The sequence below is a fragment of the Podarcis raffonei genome, chromosome 17 (genome assembly GCF_027172205.1).
Source record: "Podarcis raffonei isolate rPodRaf1 chromosome 17, rPodRaf1.pri, whole genome shotgun sequence".
Lineage (NCBI taxonomy): Eukaryota > Metazoa > Chordata > Lepidosauria > Squamata > Lacertidae > Podarcis > Podarcis raffonei.
In genome coordinates this window covers 10,749,313-10,772,525 of record NC_070618.1, presented here as the reverse complement: position 1 = coordinate 10,772,525, position 23,213 = coordinate 10,749,313, and the positions used below count along the sequence as shown (strand labels likewise).

The following is a 23,213-nucleotide window of genomic DNA, read 5'->3' as shown; positions in this document are numbered from 1 at the left end:
TGCCATTTGTTCCAATCTATCACTAAAGGGCAGTTCTTCCTTTGGAAAGGAGGGGGTCAACTGGCACAAGCAGAAGTGCAGATGAGCTCTCATGGAGGATGGATGACACATCTTCAATGGATTCTCCAATGGATTTTGAAAAATGCCTGCAAATGTGGAAATAGGATGGCTGGGAACATTTTCTCCTAATCATATAGCCATGCTTGCTCAAGCTGGTTCTTGTTTGGCTCACCTTGAACTAGTTTCTTCAAAGAAACAATGCACCAAGAGCCTACAAATGAGCCACTTAAAAAAAATTCTAATCTACTTTTTATTAGAGATGAGAATGAGGCATGTTGCCTAATTACATTGTGTGGACCAGCTCTGTCCAATAATTTTCAAACAGGGTTCCCTGGAAGCTTACCAGGAACCGTTCGTTCCTAGTGTAGAAGCAATGTGCGGCCATAGTGGAGCAGTTGATGTGCTCCAGAACATACTTCTTGTTCACCAGTGGAGAATGCTGAGCTGGCCAATAAGCCCACTCAGTGCTCAATGGGTATGAATGAGCTGCACACTCTAGAATCATTTACAACAAGTCAGGGTTCCATAGCAGATGTGCAAAGGTTCCTCAATGAGCAAGCCAATGTGGACAAGGTTCCCTGAGGGTGGAAAATGTGAAAGCCAATAGAAATAAAGAAGAAAACATTGCTCTTTTGACCTGAGGTGAAAGCAGACATTCTACTGCAGGAGGCCGACTTGAATATAAAACTGAAAGGTACATTTAGAGCAAAACTTGAACAGTCAGTGAATTATGTGTCTGCTATCAGGGGCTGTAGGAATAATCCTGCAGTCCCAAATACACAGAGAATTATGAACACCCACAGGAACACTCTGTCAATTACCATGGCAACGTATTTCCAGTCATCTTCCACCTGTAAACACACAAGAAGACATATCATATTTAATGTGCCAGGTTTAGACACAATTCAGCTTTCCCCAGGTAATAAAACATTATCAGTTTGAGGTTCTGCTGAAAGAAGTGTTTTGCCCATTCAATTGTGACATTTCCCAGCTTTTGTCTTGTGAAGATGTGCATGAAACTGGAGCATTGTGAAGCGTTGACATGTCCTAGTATCACTGAATTCTAGAAGCTTAGCTGAAACCATGCTGACTTCAGGACCAACGCTATGCCCATTTTGGAATAATTGTATTAGGAAACTTTCTTTAAGGAAAGCATCAGACATCTTCCATCTTTAGTTGTTTTAGACCAGCAGAGAGAAAGTGTGCATGATTTAGAGGTCCAAACAAAGCTGAACAGCAATGTCCTTTTCAGGAAGCCTTCCCCAACCTGGTGCCTTCCAGATGTTTTGGACTACAACTTTCCTCAGCCCTAGCCGACACAGCTGTGGCTGATGGGAACAAGTAACCCCAAAACATCTGGAGAGCACCACATTGGCAAAGGGTTTATTAGAGGATTGTGAACTATGTTTTGGAGCCCTGGACTTATACATAAATGACATTCTCTTTAAACCTGATTGCCACTAGTTTTACTGGAGAGCCACTTGGATGAAGAATGCTAAATGCACACAAAACCAGTCCCCCAGGACCTTCAAGACTAATTAATTTATTGTGGCATCAGCTTGACAACTGAGTGAGATATGGCTGACTAAAACCTCCTGCTTTCATGCTTCCTGCTAAGCCCACTCAGACCCACACTCATGTTTGGTAATGACAACTGGGAATACAGATGAAATCACTCAAAGGTCCATGTTTGTGTCGGAACTTGCGTTCGGCCAAGCTATTCCTCCGGCCAAGCCCTCCAACAGTGATTAACGACCTGAGCCTTTGATGAGGCTCCAGGAACGTTACCATTACGCAGAGTATACAAGCAGCATGCGGAAGATGAGAAATATGAGCTACATTGCTAAGAGTTTTATTTCTAACTATGCAGACAGAAATAAAACATACATCCTCTCTCTGTGAAAGTAGAGAGGCAACTGGAACAAAGAAACAGGAAACCAGTAATATCAACATCCATCTCCCGTGAGACTTCCAACAGTCTGGAATCTCTGGAATGTAAAAAGAGTCTTGTGACTCCAAGCACTGCACAGTGGCACAAACAGAAACCTAACATCCTCCCCCTTTCTGTGAACACCACCGGGCAGTGTGTCAGTACAAACTCAGTACAAACCCAGTTTCTGTACATAGGTACAGTGTTGATCCCTTGGAACAACTTTGGACAATAAATCAGCAGGAATTTCAGGCCTCCATTTGGTCATAAAATGTCTGCCTGTTATCTTGTTCCCAGGGCTACCAGTAATGTCAATTTCCCTCTTCCAGGAAGTATAGCTACTGTTCCGTTTTATAACAGTGCACTCTTCAAAGAGCTCAGTGGAAAGAGCAAGATGGAAGATGGCCATCCTCTCTGTGCATTAGGAAGCTTTCCAGTAATTCCACTACAGGCAAAGACCCCAAATTGGCTGGGACCCTACACTGTAGCTTACTTAGCATAATGGTTAATCCAGGCTTGGCCCCAAAGCTCCAGTTCAACCCTATGTTTGTCTTTTGGCTCCCTTTCAAGACAGCTCCTTTGTTCCCTTGCATCAGCACAGCTCTACAGAATTCAATAGGGCTACATTGATTGACCACCACCCTGGGACGAGGGCCTCCATTTCTGTAGAACTTCTAAGTGCATATTCAGTGTCTTCATGCCAAAGAAAATGATACCCTGCTAAGCATGAAATATTTATCCATTTAAATACACAAACCTATTAGCATAATTGCTGAGTCCCATTTTTAAAAGCTGTTGCTCCCGTTTGTTTACTTACAGAGATGGCCCCACAAAACAGTGTTATTTAACTAGCAGCAAAATCCCCACACAATGATAAGAAGGAGTTTTGCTGATTGCTGCTTATCACTAGGTGCCCATCTTCACACCTGATCCTTTGCTTCCAGGATGGCCAGTGTATAGGGATTGGCAATGCCAGAGACCTGCTGAAACCCATTCCTAGCAGTGGTTGACTGCTTAATCCCAGAGCTTCCTAGACCTGCTACTCCACCTTCTTGATGCTTCTGCTTGTTCACCTGCCCACTCAAAGTGAGCAAGCAGTGAGAGGATAGAGGAGGAGGAGGAGGAGGAGGAGCTGCTGCAAGCTTTTTCCTTTCTCTCCGGAAAGTGGTACAAACTGGGCCTAGAGGGAGAGGTGAGTGACTGGGCAGTGGAAAGAGTGCCAAGGAAGTGGAGAGCTCCCAAGGAGGGAATTTACTGAGGACACTTTGCCCAAGGACCCCTAAAACCTGAAATGGGCACTTCTTCTAGACCTGCTAAACACTAGTCTTTCACCCCTGTCATTAGTATTGGGTTTGTGGATTGCTAGACATACAAATATGTATGAGATGAAGCTGGAGATTGGTACAATGGTTGCTGATGTCAAAAAAGGACTGTTTTTTCCACCTCAAGCCTGTCAAAGTGGCATTATCCCAGTATGCAGGTAACTACATACTGGGGCAAAATGTTGCAAGCTTGCCAAACGCAGTCAATGGACAGTGCCTCTCGTGTTAGCAGTGGAAGAGAGGTGCAGGAGGAGTAGGTGGGCCGACGGTGAGTCATGCGACTATTTAATAAGACTATTTAATAATTTGTTAATAGTTATGCCCTTATGGAACAGGGAAGAGGCAGAGGGACAGATCCAGAGTGTCGGGGGCAACCTGGTCAGATGGGTGGGGTATAAATAATAAAATGATGTTGATGGAATAGGACGTCCCTATTTTCATCAGAGAAATATTGGAGGTTATGAGGCAGGTCTGGGAAAAGACTAATATTTGAACCCTTGGAGAACTGTTGCCAGTCAACAAAGATAACATTGACCTAGACAGGGATCAGCAAACTTTTTCAGCAGGGGCCTGGTCCACTGTCCATCAGACCTTGTGGGGGGCCGCACTATATTTTGAAAAGGAAAAAAAAAAGAATTCCTATGCCCCACAAATAACCCAGAGATGCATTTTAAATAAAAGGACACATTCTACTCTTGTAAAAACACGCTGATTCCCAGACTGTCCACAGGCCAGATTTAGAAGGCGATTGGGCTGGATCCAGCCCCCGGGCCTTAGTTTGCCTACCCATGACCTAGTCCTAGATGGACTAATGGCCTGACTTGGTATTGTTCCCAGGATATTCTCTCTCTCTCTCTCTCTCTCTCTCTCTCTCTCTCTCTCTCTCTCTCCCTCCCTCCCTCCCTCTCTCTTTCTTTCTCTCTTCAACAGATCCCTCTGCAATACAGTACAACAGGGTTTGCCAACCTTTCTGGGCCCGTGGCCCGTTTGCAAAACCAAAGAGAGACTATTGTGGGTACCACATACATGCTGCAATCAAGCACACAACACAGCCTATTCTATTGACACTAACAGAATGCTTCTTCAACCTAATTTCAGTGGGGAGAGGGGGCCCTGTGTTAGGGAGATCACAAGAGCCCTGAGGACCAGAGAGCCCAGGGGTGAAGGCTGAAGGAAAAGGGAACATGTTCGCACTTGCATTAGATGCTTTTTCCTTTCTAAAATGGAAAAGCTTTCCTGGTATGGATAACCATTGCAGTGCTGCCCACATAAAATCACAGGCTTGTTCCCTGAGGTGCAGTCTTCATTTCTGTTGAAACCGTAGGGAGATTTCTTCCCTCAACAGCTCCCATAGTAATTACATTATTTACATTACAACAGCTGTTCAAGGATCCTACTGAGATTAACATCCCCGTTGTGATGCCACGTTCTCAGAAAGACGCCAAACGCCAAAATGCTTCTAGCCTAAGTACACAAGACAGATGGGATCTGGGGAAGGTGGGAGATGGAAGCACCTTCATATTATAGCAAGGGCTCTGAGGTAAAATAAATGGCGGCAGCAGTTCTTAGACACTGGAAGACTACTGTTATGACATGAGCCTGGAAATCAGCGACAGCCAGGACTCTGAGGAAGAAGGGGAAGGGCTGTAGTTCAGTCACGGCACGTCTGCTTGTCATACAGAAGGTCCCAGGGTCAACCCGCAGCATGAACAGGTAGCACACCCTCCAAGTGTCCTTATTTTCCAGGGACAGTCCCAGATTTACAGAAGCTATCCTGGTTTCTGATTTGATCCTGGAATGTCCCGCTTTCCCTTGTGACGTCCCTATTTTCATTGGAGAAATGTTGGAGGGTATTGAGTTAAGTGAGTCCCAAGCCAAGGAGATAAGTAACTATACAACCTTTAGAAGACATCTGAAGGCAGCCCTGTAGAGGGAAGCTTTTTGTAATGTTTAATGTTTTATTATGTCTTTATGTATGTTGGAAGCCGTCCAGAGTGTCTGGGGCAACCTGGTCAGATGGGTGGGGTATTGATGATGATGATGATGATGATGATGATGATGATGATAACAATAATGGAACAGGATGAGGTTATGAGGTAGGTCTGGGAAAAGACTCATATCTGAACCCTTGGAGAACTGCTACCAGTCAACATAGATAATATTGACCTAGATGGACCAATGGCCTGACTTGCTATTGTTCCCAGGATTCATTCTCTCTCTCTCTCTCTCTCTCTCTCTCTCTCTCTCTCTCTGTGTGTGTGTGTGTGTGTGTTTGTGTGTGTGTGTACACAGCCTCCATCAGCTTTATTTAAGTGCCTCTGCTAACAGGCATTAGCCAGCTTCCCATGTTCCTAAGAATCAACTGGATCAGGTACACCACTGGTGCAAACTGTGGAGGTGCTCTGAATTCAGGACTAGGCCCTGGCACCAAGCCAGAGTCTGTCAGTCAGGTGCCCCTTGGACCAGGGGCCCCTGATCAAAAATCCCCAGAGACAGCACCCCTTAAGCCTCATTCCGCTGAGGAACTACCCTTTCTGCTGACATCGGTGCCTGCTTGCCAGTGTGACACTGGGCATGTACCCATTTAGCAATGCTTCCCCTCTCTTCTGGAGTTCTACAGAGCTACACTGGAGTTCAGAAGGAGCTGCTTTTCATTTCAGGGAGTGTCACTGTTTGTTCTGGAAAAAGGCCTTCACCATTTTCCTTACTGACGCCCTGAGAACTTACATGGCACCAGGGCTAGCACCAACCAAGGTCTTGAGCCTTCTACCATTGCTTGTGTTATGCACCAAATTTATTGATGATGATGATGATAACAATAATAATAATTTATTTACACACCACCCATCTGGGTGGCTCCCAACAGAATATTAAAAACGCAATAAAATATCAAACATTAAAAACTTCTCTAAACAGAGCTGCCTTCAGATGTCTTCTAAAAGTCAGATAGTTGTTTATTTCCTTGACATCTGATGGGAGGGCATTCCACAGGGCGGGCGCCACTACTGAGAAGGCCCTCTGCCTGGTTCCCTGTAACCTCACTTCTCGCAGTGAGGGAACCACCAGAAGGCCCTCAGAGCTGGACTTCAATGTTCGGGCTGAACGATGGGGGTGGAGATGCTCCTTCAGGTATACTGAGGACTTTTGAGGACTTTTGACTAATACCAGGAGCTGTCCAGCTGTTGTTGGACTATAACTCCCATCAGACACAGCCACCCTGGCTGATGGTCAAGCATGATGGAAGTTATAGTTATAGCAACAGCTGGAGGGCACTGTGTTGGGGAAGACTGACCTCTATAACTCAGCTGCTGGTTCTCAGATACAAATTCATTCTCAAGACACCAGAACGCTTACCTCTTTGGTCTCATTCTGACTCCTCATGTTTTCTGCGATGAACTGGACACTGCTAATTACTTCTTTGACCTCAGGGGAGTATTCTGCTTGCTCATCCCCCCATTTAGCCGACTGGTGGCTTGGTCTCCTTTTCTTACCCGTGGACAGTTCGCTAGGTTTGTCGCAGTGGCAGCATCTGTGCTCGCCGTAGACTTTCGCTTCCCCTGGGTCATCGGCCTTTTGCTTGCTGGATTTAGCGGCACCATTTTTCTTGGTTTTCTTAGGCTGGGCTTCGATGTGTTTCTGGACAGGTCTCTTCATCATCAGGACTTTGGGCAGGAGACGGAGGAAAACGGTTTTCACCCACTTGGGCATCGTGTGAGTCATCGGAGTCCTGTAGTGGATGTTCAGTACAAAGACCGTGACAACGATAGAGAGAGTCACAAATATCATGGTGAACAGCAGGTATTCTCCTACCAGAGGGATTACCAGAGAGGTAGAGGGGATTGTTTCTGTGATTACCAACAGGAACACGGTCAGAGAAAGTAGGACAGAGATGCAAAGGGTCACTTTCTCTCCACAGTCAGATGGAAGGTAGAAAACCAGTACAGTCAGGAATGAAATGAATAGGCAGGGGATGATCAGATTAATGGTGTAGAACATGGGCAGCCTTCGGATATAAAACGAGTAGGTGATGTCGGTGTAGATCTCCTCACAGCAGTTGTACTTGATATCGTGTTTATAGCCAGAAGCATCAACTATTTCCCATTCGTTATTCTCCCAAAGGTCGTTCATATCCACTTTGGAGCCAACAATTAGAAGGTCAATTTTAGCTTTGTCGTAAGTCCACGACCCAAATTTCAGGGAGCAGTTTTGGTGATCGAAGGGGAAGAAAGTAATATCCATGGGGCAGGAGCTTTTAAAGATGGCGGGTGGCGTCCATGTGATGGTACCATCATATTTGAGAAGAGCTTTGGTCCGCCCTTCGACCTGGAAATCTCCAACGGCACTGGAAATGCAAACACAAGGCAGTCTTAAGTTGTACCATGCAATATTAATACAGAAGGATTTGATTTGGTTTTGATTATATATATATATATTAAAAGCTGTAAAATGATGAGGAACTAGAGTTCATACTTGTTGTATAACACAATATCAGGTTTCCATATTTTATCCGCTGGCACACGGATAAACTCAATCCCTTCGTATTCCATTGGATTCCACCGCAGTTTGTAGTCGTTCCAAATCTAAAAGAGAGAAAAAACTAGGTTTTGGATCCTAAAATTCACCCTTCACCTGCAGCTTGATTTTCAGGGCTTTTGTAGATATTTCTTCCTTCACCCAAAGCCTCTTTGTTTAGCAAGAGTGGATTTTGGGCATGCTGGCTATGTTTGAGATTGGATTTTGGGCATGATGGCTATGTCTGAGATTGGATTTTAGGCATGCTGGCTATATCTGAGATTGGATTTTGGGCATGCTGGCTATGTTTGAGATTGGATTTTGGGCATGATGGCTATGTTTGAGATTGGATTTTGGGCGTGATGGCTATGTTCTACCTCCACTGTCTCTGAATGCCATTTGCCAGGAATCACAGGTGGGCCAAGTGCTGCTGCACTTAGGTCCTGCTTTCGGTATCCCCACAGGCATCTGGTTGGCCACTTTGAGAACAAGATGCTGGACTTGATGAGCTAGTGGCCTGATGCAGCAAGCTCTTCTTCTGCTCAAACACCACTTGAACATGAATGTCACTGTGTTGCCTTAGACAACAGTGTTAGACATCCAGACAGAGGGCCTTCCTGGCAGTGGCGCCCGCCCTATGGAACACGCACCCATCAGATGTCAAGGAAATAAACAACTATCAGACTTTTAGAAGACATCTGAAGGCAACCCTGTTTAGGGAAGTTTTTAATGTTTGAAGTTTTATCGTATTTTTAATATTCTGTTGAGAGCCGCCCAAACTGGCTGGGGAAACCCAGCCAGATGGGCGGGGTGTAAACAATAAATTATATTATTATTGTTATGAAGATATAATAGAATAACTTCATATATTTTTATTTAGTTTTATTCTATTTTAATAATTTATATACCACTTTATACCATAGTGTCTAAGCAGTCTACAACAAGGATATACCATACATAATAAAATCAGTTAATAATAATAATAATAATAATAATAATAATAATAATAATTTATTTGATTAATATACAGCTCTTTATCATAAGAACTCAGGGTGGCTCACAGACTGTATTTCAATTTTTTGTAACTCATACTGGGACCCTTGGGTGTAGGACAGATAATAAACCAAAATAATAGTGATAATAATAAACACCACAGTAATCCATGAGTGGTAATAGTATGGATGTTGTGTCAGCAAGATCCCCCCTCACAATAGATTCCTGCTTCCTCATCCCAGGAACTGTTTTGGAGCCATCCCAACCATAACTTTGAAGCCCAGCACTATTGTGAAATACACCCTAGCGCACAAATATCCACTTACATGTCGCAGCCATAGATTGGTTTCCATAATCTGATTGACTTCATCCTAGAGACAGAAGAGGGCAAATGATTTACTCCTACAGTTGTGTCATGGGGCTGCTTCACACAGTCTCTTAGGGTGCAGACGGAGGTATGGGAAGCAATCTCAGAGGCTTCCATGGGCCCTCCTGATTGCAGGCAGGAGAGATCAGGCACATTTGTGGAGGGTAGGTCTATTATCAAGAAGAAGAGTTTGGACTTGATATCCTACCTTTCACTCCCCTTAAGGAGTCTCAAAGCGGCTAACATTCTCCTTTCCCTTCCTCCCCCACAACAAACACTCTGTTAGGTGAGTGAGGCTGAGAGACTTCAAAGGAGTGTGACTAGCCCAAGGTCACCCAGCAGCTGCATGCAGAGGAGCGGGGAAGCCAACCCGGTTCACCAGATTACGAGTCCACCACTCTTAACCACTACACCATCATTAGCCATGCCATTTTCAGAGGCAATATATCTCTAAACTCTGGGTACCCACAAAGTTTTTCTGTTGCCTTCAGGTCATGCTTGGGAACTGGCAAAGGTATCTGGCTAGTTACTGTTGGATGCAGGACTAGGCAGACTTTTGGATTGATCCAGCAGGGCAGGTGTTATGCTCTTAACATGTATGAAAACCTCCTCCTTTTCTATATCTGTCAAGATCCTGAGTCAGGTGTAGGTCAGCGATAAAAAAGATGGTGTCAGTGAAGTTAACTATTCAAAGAAAACAAAAGCAGTGCAGGCCTACTGATCCCATCAACTCTTCCGTCCCCCCAGCAGTAATAGACTGCATATGCATGCAACCAATCTCTCTGCTCTTTTAGGCTTGCCATACAGTGGTACCTTGGGTTACATACGCTTCAGGTTACAGACGCTTCAGGTTACAGACTCCACTAACCCAGAAATAGTACCTCAGGTTAAGAACTTTGCTTCAGGATGAGAAGAAAAATCGAGCAGCGGCGGTGCGGCAGCAGCAGGAGGCCCCATTAGCTAAAGTGGTGCTTCAGGTTAAGAACAGTTTCAGGTTAAGAACGGACCTCCGGAACGAATTAAGTACTTAACCCGAGGTACCACTGTATTTCAAAAAGTGAAAATCCGGACACAAAAGTTGTTGAGCCTTTTTGGCAAAATTGCAAAAGGAAAAACAAAGACATTTTTGAGCTATTTTTAAGGAAAAATCAGCAAAAATAACACTGCCAACATGGGTTGATATACGTCCAGATTTTCCCGGACATTTTCCCGATTTCCACCCAGACACTGCTTCCGACTGCAGTATTCCGGGTATGTCTGGGAAAATCTGGATGTATGGCAACCATACCTCTTTTTGTTTCCCTTGTGTGTTCTGGGAGACCAGGGAGTGGGAGGGGAACTGACCACAGCAGCAGGAGGAGATTCTCAGGATTCAGCAGCTGGCCTCATTTCTCCTGGTCCTCTTCCTTCTCTCCAGGATGATTTTAATGATTTCTATGCAATTCTACACACACCAAGCAAAACTAAGCCACCCAGAGTGGCTGGGGAAACCTAGCCAGATGGGCGGGGTATAAATAAAAATAAATAATCTATTACAGTAAGAGCTGTTTGACAGTGGAATTTGCTGCCAAGGAGTGTGGTGGAGTCTCCTTCTTTGGAGGTCTTTAAGCAGAGGCTTGACAACCATATGTCAGGAGTGCTCTGATGGTGTTTCCTGCTTGGCAGGGGGTTGGACTCGATGGCCCTTGTGGTCTCTTCCAACTCTATGATTCTATGATTACTAAGCTATATTAATTTAAGCAAAATTTCTTTGGAATTCCCAAATCATGCTACAACTTTTTAGCACCCCTCATTTTTTAATGTTGAAAAATTCAACTGATCCATTGCACACATGGAGCACTTCGTGAACCACAAAGATGGGAATGGAGAAAATTCTCAAGCAAACTGAGCACTGCACATCCAGGGTTTTCATCTATGTGCTGGAGCCCCTGGGTAAGGGTGAGTCTTCTATGACCAGGAGGTTTGGATTGCACAGCACCTAACTATCTGGCCGGCACTGCACATTTAGCCTTACCACATTTGCAAGCTGTGTAATTGCCACTTCAAAATACACTGTAACTGGATCTGACACGTTTTCCACAGGTCTGATGTACTGGTTGTAACGGGAGAAGAGTTTGTGAAACAGCCTTTCTTCAGATTTGCATGCCAAGCCATCTAGGGAAGAAAAGGAAATAGCAGAAGGAAGAAGTCACTGAACACGGGGCAAGAAAGTGGAATAATAATAATAAAAGATAAGCCTCCAGACATTTGAATATTCATTCATACCCTTTAAAGGTTTTAATCACATCACAATACCAACTGCTGCATGCTGAATTAATGCCTGATAAGCCACTGAATTATTCTGCAGCAGAGAGATTTGGTCCTGGCGAGCACCTGTCTCTCACACACAAACACAACTGGATTCATGGCAACAGGGCTGGCCAAGGATTCTTACATGTGACAGTATCACGATCGATAACACTGGCAACACAATGGGCGTGGTTGGCTAAACTGTGGCCTGGGGTCAGGATCGGATTTAGGTTTGATGAGGCCCTAAGCTACTGAAGGTAATGGGGCCCTTTATATGTCCAGCTGTCCTTTCTCAACAACAAATTGTCACTGTTTTTGTGTGGAATACATGCTATATAGTAATTTATGGACGTAATAGGTATCTAAAGCCATTTGCACATAACAAAATATGTATTTTATCAAAGTAATTGATATAGAGGGACACAGGTGGCACTGTGGGTTAAACCACAGAGCCTAGGGCTTGCCGATCAGAAGGTCGTCAGTTCAAATCCCCGCGACGGGGTGAGCTCCCGTTGCTCAGTCCCTGCTCCTGCCCACCTAGTAGTCTGAAAGCATGTCAAAGTGCAAGTAGATAAATAGGTACCGCTCCAGCAGGAAGGTAAACGGTGTTTCCGTGCGCTGCTCTGGTTTGCCAGAAGCGGCTTAGTCATGCTGACCACATGACCTGGAAGCTGTACGCTGGCTCCCTTAGCCAATAAAGCGAGATGAGTGCTGCAACCCCAGAGTCGGTCACAACTGGACCTAATGGTCAGGTGTCCCTTTACCTTTACTTTTAATTGATATAGAAATGAGCAAACCAGTGATATTTTAGGGAGCAGGCTAGCAGGCAGGGCCCATTACTTACATCATAGGAGCTTACACAACACAAAACACTGTTGCTCTATGTAGGTTTTATTTTATTTGTTTTTATCTTATATTTTGGAAATGTTTTTTTTCCTTTAATTTTTTTGGGGGCTCCCAAGAGAGTGGGGCCCTAAGCTATAGCTTGTTTAGCTTATACGTAAATCCGGCACTGCCCGGGGTTCACACATGCCTATGGATTACTCAGAAGCGGTATCATCCGATGATGTTGCATGTTGGGTGGTTTCGTTTGTTTGGAGAGATGGTAGGCAAACTGTCCTGGATAGGTTTGCATTCCTTCTCATGGATCAGTGTCAGTCTGGGAGCACACATCGATCCAGCCTTATCCTTAAAGCCCTACATGCCTCAAGGCCTGTGTAACTGAAGGAACACCTCCTTCACTTGCAAATGGGAGAGCCAACTGCTCTACTGGCACTGGCTCCTGTGCTTTTATCAGGAATATTATTTATTGACCATTTGACATGTGAAGGGAGAAATACAAGCTGCAGAGGAATTACTGGGCTAGCCTGTACAAAATGACTTGGCCAAGCTAGGGCCATTAAGGAACAATACAGGGCCATTGAGAGCCATTGGCGATGCAAGAGAACTGCCCTTCCCCTTTGCCATGAAGTGTGATCAGAGACTGGGGGTTTGGAAGGTTGCCAAGGTAACTGGGTGTGAGGTGACAGGAAAAGAGAGTCTTGAGCAAGAGTTGTTGGGAGGAAGAAGAAGGAAGAAGGACTGGGATCCATCTTGGGCAGGCTGGCTGAAGGCTGGCTGGGAGAGATTCCTTGGACTCTATGGCTGCAGGGCTGTGTGGTACAAGTCCCTCTTGAAATGACCATGCTGTAAGATCCGGACTCCCTCCATGCAGACTGAAGGTGCAAATTGGTGAATAAACCATATTTCTTAAAGCTACGGCAGCCTCCGCCATGTCTCAGTTTTCCAAAGGACCACAGACCTTGAGTGAATGCCTGGAACCCCATGGGCTCTTGCCACTGTTTGGCAGAGAGAGAGGGGGAGGCACCCAACTTTTGTAACATCATTTATTTGGGAAACACCCACCCCACCTTTCCATTTAGGAAAAAAACAACCCCAAGAGGCAGCTATCATCATATTAGCAAGTGAGACTGTAACTTTATTCAGATGTTATATGAATGCATGGAGAGGGAGAGTAAGGATGTTTGTATCTGGCCTCTGTGTAAGTCCTTAGAAGGTCTGAAAGTGCTTCTGCACCTATAACTGTATGCATTGAAGTTAGGTGCCCATATAATGCTGCCTCACTGCCCCTCAGCATGTTAATACCATATCTGAAAAGGGTTAATGCCTATCTCCATGCTGAGAAAAGCTTCACCTGCTGGTTTCTGTACATTATGGTACTTTGGAAGACACAGGAGCAGGCCAAATATTTTGGGGGTCAATTGGCAAGTACAGTCATACCTCGGGTTGCGAACGTGACCCGTGCGGGAGGCGCGTTCGCAACCCGCAGCATTAGCAGCCTGAATCGCTGCGTCTGCACACACGCGTGATGCGAGTCGGCGCTTCTGCGCATGCGCGTGATGCCATTTGGTGCTTCTGCGCATGCGCGAGCACTGAAACTCGGAAGTAACCCATTCTGGTACTTCTGGGTTCAGCACAGTCCGCAACCTGAAAACGCACAACCCACAGCGTTCGTAACCCGAGGTATGACTGTATAGTCTGGAGAAGAAGCTGCTGTTAAAGGAAAACAACATTTTCTTGAGAGGGTGGTGAGAATGCTGACAACTCAACTTCTTGAGTCTCAGTCTCTGTAGCAAAAAAAAAAAAAAGCTTGGGAATTGCTGGCTAACAAGCATGAGCTGTAAGTGGGTTTGCTGACATTTCAGTCTTGCTTTAAAAAAAAACCAGTCTTGATCCTAAGTTTTCAACAGCAGCCTGACTTGATCAAATTAAGCAGGCAAAGTCTTTTCCATTACCCATTTCATTGCCAGGTTAATTTTTGTGCACATCGCTGTTTTTGTTAAAGGCAGAGAAGCAAGATCGGGCCACCCTAACTGTGAGAACGGCATTGATCTTCGTCTTAAATTCAGCCTCAAAAAGAGGGCCTTGCATGTTTTGGCAAGCATGACTCGACAACAGTTTGCGAAGAAACTGTGGCACTTTGGTATGAGAATCCGTCTGTTTTTCCCCCCTTGGTCCTTGTCCTCCCCTTTCTCTTGCCAGGTGGCCCCAATCCACAAAGTGCCATTTGCAGTCAGATGCCACGCAGCCTTGCTCAAAGGTAAGTTCTGCTGAGTTTAATAGGGTTTACTCTCAAGGAGGTGTGCATAGGCTTGCACCTCTCTAGCAGCAGCTTAGTGGTTAGAACATCTGGTTTGTGTGTAGAAGGTCAGGGTTCAACCCCTAACCATCTTCCGGCAGTGTCCCCTGAGTGAAACCCTGGAGAGCAGCTGCCAGCCAGTGCTGGCAATACTGAACTAAATGAACAAATGATTAGATTCCTATGTTCAGTCTGTGTGGAAGAAACAGAGGCCAAGAATCCCTCACAAAACAAAACCACATCGTCTTTTGAAATAGCCACTTGTGTTTGGTGTTTTGCGACAGGATCTCTGCCTAACCCTCACAGGGTTGTTGTGAAGATAAAAGAGTGTGTACCCCACCTTGAAGAAAAGATGGGGGTAGAAGTGTAACATTAAATAACAAATAAACAAACTTATTTCCAGATAGATACATCTCCCCCACTTCAATTAAACTAGATTATAGAATATAGAAACCTCATACTTTGCATTCATAAATACAGCTGCCTCTTTAACCAAGTATTTGGGTCACCTACCTAGCATTCCAAATAATAAAAAGCACGCATACAACAATCTTTTCTTTTGAGCTGGATTCAAAAGGATTAATCACCAGCATTATAAATGTCTAAAGAGAAATATAGGGCAGGCTGGGGGGTGAGGAGAGAGACACAAGATAAAAGCAACTTACCTTGAAGGAGGATGAATAACACGTTTGCCCACAGATAGAAAGTGAAATAAAGAAACCCCAAGCATTTCTGAGAAAGCATTGTCCGACGAGCACAGATGCTCTCTCCTCCAAGAGAGGAAAGAAAGAAAGAAAGAAGAAGATGATGGGGAGGTGAATAAGTCCCTCAGATCTTCAGTGCTGCAATAAGTAGTTCAGTTTAGCACCCCAAGCTGCAGCCATACACAGACGATGGTTTTAAATAAACGTGCCATCCTTAGAGAGGGAGGGAATAATCTTCCATAGAAGGAAGAGTTTTACTGCCTGCTCTTTAAGAGGAGACAACATTGACGGACATCAGGTGACTCCTCACATTTCACAAAAGTGTGTGTGTGTGTGTGTGTGAATGAGAGAGAGAGAGAGAGAGAGAGAGAGAGAGAGAGAGAGAGAGAGAGAGAGGACTGCACAGCAGAGACTGGCTGCATAGTGCAGAAGGCAGTTCCCAAGTAGGGCTCGGAGACTTGTGCAGTGCTGCAGTGTTGATCTGACTCAGGAATCTACCTTTTAAAACTCCCCGGTGTTTCATTTTGGCTGCGGAGATATGGTGGGCAGTGTGTGGCTCAAACCAGGTTGCCAACTTTAGTGCTGGCTCAGTTCCCGTGCTGATGCAGATGTGGCAGGCAGAAATGGAAGCAAGGGTAGCTTTTCCCAACAGGGAGATTGAGGGGATGGAGAAAAGCTACACCTGCTTCCATTTCTGCCCATCACGTTTCTGATTTCATTCTGCTTTATGTATTTTATTTTTTTGTAATGGCTTTGGCTATTTTGTCAAATATTTGTACAATTCCTACACCTGCTTAATTTCTGCATACTGGGTGGGTGTTTTAAAAGGTGGCAGCCATGCACCCAGCACCTTTGTGGGGGGTCATCTATTTTTCATTTGTTATGTTGGTGCTGTTTTTATCATATTGTTAATATTTGGTCCGGTTCCCACCAATAATACCCTGGCTGGATGAGTTTCATGAGAGCTCAGTTGGTATAGCGGCTCAGAGCGGGGAGTCTCTCATTCAAAGGTCACTCCCATGACAAACTCATAGAATAGAATCATAGAATCATAGAATCCTAGAGTTGGAAGAGACCACAAGGGCCATCGAGTCCAACCCCCTGCCAAGCAGGAACACCATCAGAGCACTCCTGACATATGGTTGTCAAGCCTCTGCTTAAAGACCTCCAAAGAAGGAGACTCCACCACACCCCTTGGCAGCAAATTCCACTGTCAAACAGCTCTTACTGTCAGGAAGTTCTTCCTAATGTTTAGGTGGAATCTTCTTTCCTGCAGTTTGGATCCATTGCTCCGTGTCCGCTTCTCTGGAGCAGCAGAAAACAACCTTTCTCCCTCCTCTATGTGACATCCTTTTATATATTTGAACATGGCTATCATATCACCCCTTAACCTCCTCTTCTCCAGGCTAAACATGCCCAGCTCCCTTAGCCGTTCCTCATAAGGCATCGTTTCCAGGCCTTTGACCATTTTGGTTGCCCTCCTCTGGACATGTTCCAGTTTGTCAGTGTCCTTCTTGAACTGTGGTGCCCAGAACTGGACACAGTACTCCAGGTGAGGTCTGACCAGAGCAGAATACAGTGGCACTATTACTTCCCTTGATCTAGATGCTATACTCCTATTGATGCAGCCCAGAATTGCATTGGCTTTTTTAGCTGCCGCGTCACACTGTTGGCTCATGTCAAGTTTGTGATCAACCAAGACTCCTAGATCCTCAATGAATGGCTTTAGGCTGCATCTGTTTCCAGAAACTATGCATACAAATGAATGTGCATAGGTGGGGGGTTTGATGTTGTAGATGGTGACCCTCATGGTTCATCTCCTTAGGGAGGTCCACATTCCATATACAACCCATACACAAGTGGTACATTGTACAGTTATTCACATGTGACCTTCAATGAACATATGGTCTCTCAGACCCTCCAAGTGTCCCTATTTTCCAGATTTTCCAGTTCCAGATTTACAGCAGCTGTCTTGGTTTCTGATTTGATCCCGGAATGTCCCACTTTTCCCTAGTACGTTCCGATTTCCATTGGAGAAATGTTGAAGGGTATGGAGTTATCTGACCCCCTAAGCTGTCTGAAGGCAACCCTATATAGGGAAGGGGTTTTTTTTAATGTTTTATTATGTTTTTATATATGTTGGAAGCTGTGCAGAGGTAACCCAGTAAGATCTGTGGGGTATAAATGGTAAAATTATCATTATGGAATGGGACATCCCTATTTTCATCAGAGAAGTGTTGGAGGGTTGGTCTCTGTGTACACTGTGAATAAATCAGCAGGTGTACACCTTTCCACAAAAGCACTTGTACATGTGCAGTAGAGACAGCTTGTGCCTGTGTTCAGTGTAGCATATGAACAAGCCCAGTGTCTGAAAAGAGAGTCTAGGCAGGAATGCACAGAGGAATGCCTATGAATAGACAGGTGCCCGCTTGTAGCATTGTTTCAATAAAACTAACATGGAGAACATGGTGGGTGGGTGTAGGGGCAGAGCCTGTCACCACAACAGTGATGTCATCAGGGTAGGACTTTGGAGCAGGCACTTACTTAGCAGAATGAGTAGGTTTAGAGCCCAAATGCCCCAAGGGGTGGCTCACCACATTTTGATTTTCAAGTGGACAAAAACATATTTCTATCTAAAGAGGTGGGGCACTGTAAGACTATTAAAGGCCCCATCTGCACGATACATTTACAGCAGTATCATACCACTTTAAATACAGTGGTACCTCAGGTTACATATGCTTCAGGTTACATACGCTTCAGGTTACACACTCCGCTAACCCAGAAATAGTGCTTCAGGTTAAGAACTTTGCTTCAGAATGAGAACAGAAATCGTGCTCCTGCGGCGCGGCGGCAGCGGGAGGCCCCATTAGCTAAAGTGGTGCTTCAGGTTAAGAACAGTTTCAGGTTAAGAAAGGGCCTCCGGAACAAATTAAGTACTTAAGCTGAGGTACCACTGTAGTCATGACGTCTCCCACTGAATCCTGGGAAGTGTGGTTGGTTAAAGGTGCTGAGAATTGTTGGGATTCCCCTGTTCCCCTCACAGAGCTACAATTCCCAGAGCCTAAGTCTGGAGTCTGGAATCACCTAACTATACCACTGCAATGTGGTATAATTAATTCCTACACAGACTCATGTCTGGTAAGGGCTTATGCTTCAGCCTCAGCCGCAACATCGGCAATATGGAGGGTTGTAAACACTGGCCTACCTTGCGGAAGGGACACTTAAAACACAAGGTAGAAATGCTAGGAATGGCTATTATTGCAGTTGCAAAAAAACAATAACACGAGTCCTCGTGGATCAAATAGCTACAGCCCAGAACTTGCACGATCATCACAATTTGTAAGACCACAGACCCAATGTTTCCCCCCCCCGAAAGTCACTTAACTTATTGAGTCTCCAGGCACCAATTCATGTTGTAAGAGCCCTTAGGGGCATTTGGAGGTTGCAGCCAGGAAGCAATCAAGCATTTGTGAGGACCAGCTCTATGCATGGTTGGCAAGGTCATGGGATCTATGGCAATCTCATGTGCGGAGCTCTGCTTCTCACAAGTGGCACCTCAGCATCAGTGTTGCATTAGAAGTATGCAAGTGCTATGGAAGGGGTAGCCAACATCTTGTTATACCTCCATCCGGTACATGGCGGCTCCACCTGGAGAGTGTGCATGCAGCTGCCGCAAGAAGAACAATGACAGCAACCTGGGGAAAAGGCCACTCATCAGGCTGTTCCCACAAGCTGATATATTTACCACTGTGTTGTATGCAGTAGATATATCAGTGAAAACATATGATTGTTCCAAGCTCAGAAGAAAGCATCGCCTAATTTAACACAATGAACAGCCACAACGCCTCCAGATGCAGCAGACTTCAACTCCTACCATCCTGGGCTGTTGGCCATACTGACAAGGACAGAGGCAGTAGTCATCTACACAACATCCGGAGGGCATCATATTGCTTGCCTCTGATTAAATATTGAGCATGACATTCAAGTCTCATTTTGTACCCCTGACCAGGTTATGTTTGGGGCAGATGCATACCCTCCAACATTTCTCTGATGAAAATACAGTGGTACCTCGGGTAAAGTACTTAATTCATTCTGGAGGTCCGTTCTTAACCTGAAACTGTTCTTAACCTGAAGCACCACTTTCGCTAATGGGGCTTCCTGTTGCTGCCGCGCCACCGGAGCACAATATCTGTTCTCATCCTGAAGCGAAGTTCTTAACCCGAGGTACAATTTTTGGGTTAGCAGAGTCGTAACCTGAAGCATATGTAACCTGAAGCGTATGTAACCCGAGGTACCACTGTAGGGGCATCCTATTCAGCAGCAGCAGGAAAAACGACAATGATATTTATACCATGGCCATCTGGCTGGGTTGCCCCCGCCATTCTGGGTGGCTTCCAGCATATATAAAAACACAATACAACATTAAACATTTGAAACCTTCCCTATACAAAGCTGCTTTCAGATGGCTCAGGAGTTGGATAACTCCACACCCTCCAACATTTCTCAAATGAAAACAGGGACGTCCTAAGGAAAAGCGGGACATTCTGGGATCAAATCAGAAACCGGGGCAGCTTCTGTAAATCCAGCGCTGTCCCTGGAAAACAGGGGCGCTTGGAGGGTCTGCAGATATATCATTCTGCTCAAGGTGTCCTGCTACAGGGGGTGTAGATACTGGATGAATGTTCTTCCCCTTTAAGTTGCTGGACTGCTGTGATGGGGCGGCAGTTTGTGAAGAGCTGGCAGATTACACGGCTTTGCTAGGTAGTTTTAAAACAAGCCAGGAAATCTGTGCTAGCCCTGGAAAGCACACAGCTGTTACAGTCTTGCATGCACAATTATTATTACACTAATCCATAATCAGAGAGAGCGGAGCAGCGTTCTGCTGGGCATTACATAAGTGCAGAGCAGCTGGGGCAATAACCTTTGATAGCTGAGGGCCAGGGGAAAACAAACAACAAACAGATCTAACTCTATATGAATTGGGAAATGCAGAGCTCAGGTAATCCGAATGTCAGATGACCAGACATGCCAATGTAGATCTCTCGGGGGTGACACTGACAAGAACACCCACTGAAAAGTCACCAACATACCAGACGTTACAAATTGTCTGCACACAGTATTCCGTGTTTGCTATTATTCAGATTAGAATTCCCACACTTCACCCCAAGGAGTTTAGGATGGCAGACAATATTACGAGGTAGGTTATTTGAGAAGCAGGGCTGTATTTGACTAAGTTGTGCTTACACAAGGATCAGTGCTATTGCAACTCATCTCCATCCTTTCCCTTAATTCCCCCCCTTCATTAAATTATTTCACATGTAACCACATCATAAAGACAAAAAATGAAATATCCCATCCGATCACAGAAGCTGGTGTTTAGGCAACACATGCAAAATCACGAACGCATGATATAAGTTCTTATCCCAGACTACTTATTTTCATTTAAGGCAACAAATAGTTTAAGTTAACTAAAACATTTTATAATGTAAGGGGAGTACTCTATTTTCATTTTTAAAAGCTGTACCATTCCATTACAAATAAGTATGTGTGCTTCAAGGTAAAGGTAAAGGTAAAGGGACCCCTGACCATTAGGTCTAGTTGTGGCCAACTCTAGGGTTGCGGCACTCATCTCGCTTTATTGGCCAAGGGAGCCGGCGTACGGCTTCCGGATCATGTGACCAGCATGACTAAGCCGCTTCTGGCGAACCAGAGCAGCGCATGGAAACGCCGTTTACCTTCCCACCGGAGCAGTACCTATTTATCTACTTGCACTTTGACGTGCTTTTGAACTGCTAGGTTGGCAGGAGCAGAGACCAAGCAACGGGAGCTCACCCTACTGCGGGGATTCGAACTGCCGACCTTCTGATCGGCAAGCCCTAGGCTCTGTGGTTTAACTCACAGTGCCACCTGTGTCCCTTTTGTGTGCTTCAAACCTTGTGCCAGTTTTATTTTATTATTAAATTTTTCCACAAGTGCTCTTTGCCATGCTTTGTTGTACCAATTTGTCAGGAAATTTGCCTGTCATGTTAGCAAATGACTGAATTATGAAGATCTTCTGGGTTCAGGGTAGATTTCATCAAGCAAGTCAACTTGCTGCCTCTATTAATGCAGATGGGACTGTTTCTTCCCTCAAGGAGACACTTACCAGCTCCTAAAGGCAGATGGACAGTCTCTACCTACTTGATGTAATGTGCCAAAGGGGCATGGCTGGAGCAGATAGGACGTGAGCCACACTTCTCTGAGCAATTTGTCCACATCTTCAGATTTCAAAAATGAAAATTCACCCAACATCACCAGAAGGAGTTATGGACACTTTCATGGATGGACTTTGTATCCAAGCCACGGTGAATGTGAGAAATGTTATCCTCAAACTGCTGTGCAAACATGTCCCAGCAAGCTTCTGAGAGTTCATTCGCATCACCAGATGGGCCAGACTGCAGAAGAGCTCAGACTACGGTATCTGGACAAGTTCCACTGGATGGCACTGTGAGGATGCAATGGTGTCAGAACAGATCTGCTTCTTTGCCACTAAGAAGGCTTGATAATGAGCTCTGATTAGTGTACAGATTCACTGGAGCTCTTCCCATCTTGCTCTTTGCTTCATTGCCCTCAGGTCTTCTGAACACCAAGTTGCTGAACAGGCTCTGTTCAGCGGAAGAGGGTGCTTAGGAGCAACCACAGCAACCACCCAGTTCACCAATGTATTTCGCAGAATGACCCGGGCATCAACAGCGGTGCCAGCCATGCCAATCAGAAACTCCCCAAGGCCTCTCCAGGACTCTGTGGATTTCATAAGCCTCCCGGCATAGGCTATCCTAACTGGGCTCCCCACACTTGCATAGGGAAACACTTGCTGTGAGTCTAGTAATCAGCAGGAATTGATCAGACCCTGACAAAGAGGTTCAAGTAAAATCCCTCACTCTTGGTTTCCCCTCCTTCTGCCCAGCTCATGAAGTCTTGAGCCACCCCTGTCAAGGCAGTCTCTGCATGAATGTTGAGGTCCCCCAGCACTAACATTTTGGGGTTCCTCAGCACCAAATCTGTGACTATCCATCTTAACTTAGGCAGAACTACTTCTGCACAGTCCAGCTTGCTATTTTCTCTTATTGAATAGTGATAGTAATTGCGGTTGGAAGAGAAACAAATTCAGAGATATGCAGCTTTTGCTAGTTACTTCTGACAGGCTAACAGAAACCTGCAGGAGATTTGCTCATTAGCTCCTGATCTGACACACAACACAGCAGCAAACCACCAGGGTATTCAGTGGCATTTAGCACAGAGAACCTGGATTGTCAACAGCATTCAACCATTTAATTTTTTTTGTTTTTTTTTTACTTAACCTAGACTGTACCAATCACTCATCACAGGGGATAACATATATATCTTTGTGTTGCTACGCAGTGCATATAATGATTGGAATCCTTTGCATGCACACATTCTCCAGGTTGTGAGCTTGCAACCTTAAGTTACCTGGCCATTTAAATAGATGGGGAAGGGAAGGAAGAGAGAGGCAAGAATAATGGGGGGTGAATGTGAACAAATGCAGTTATGTGAACTTAGGCTTTATTTTGGTTGTAGATTAGAGTGGCAGAGGTTAAGACTCTACACTGTGGCTCAGCAATTTAAAACATTACCTAGGGTGGTCTTATTGGGAACTAAGCTCCATTGAATTCATTGGGACTTCCCTCTGAGTCAGGACAAGCCACCAAATGACTTGGGACCCGTGTCATCTGAAAGACCACACTTTCTCATTATTAATGCTTAATTCACAGGTAGGACTGAGAAATATTTCTCTCTGAAAGCCTGGTGGAAGGCACATTTGTATGTTCTAACTGTTCTGTGTTTCTCCATTTTCAGATGTTACCTGTGTATTACCAGTGACAGGGCCTTTTTTACT

The 23,213-nt window shown here is 45.0% G+C and overlaps 1 protein-coding gene across 1 annotated transcript; it reads right to left on the bottom strand.

Annotated features, from left to right (window-relative positions):
• Nucleotides 1-752: 752 nt before the first annotated feature.
• Nucleotides 753-15,846, bottom strand: CHRNA6 (cholinergic receptor nicotinic alpha 6 subunit). The gene is made up of 6 exons (XM_053371339.1): nt 15,278-15,846; nt 11,199-11,338; nt 9,144-9,188; nt 7,783-7,892; nt 6,667-7,654; nt 753-911 (listed from the first exon to the last, which is right to left on the bottom strand). Exons 1-6 carry the CDS (start codon nt 15,354-15,356, stop codon nt 789-791), a joined length of 1,485 nt encoding a protein of 494 aa, XP_053227314.1. The 5' UTR covers nt 15,357-15,846; the 3' UTR covers nt 753-788.
• Nucleotides 15,847-23,213: the final 7,367 nt, after the last annotated feature.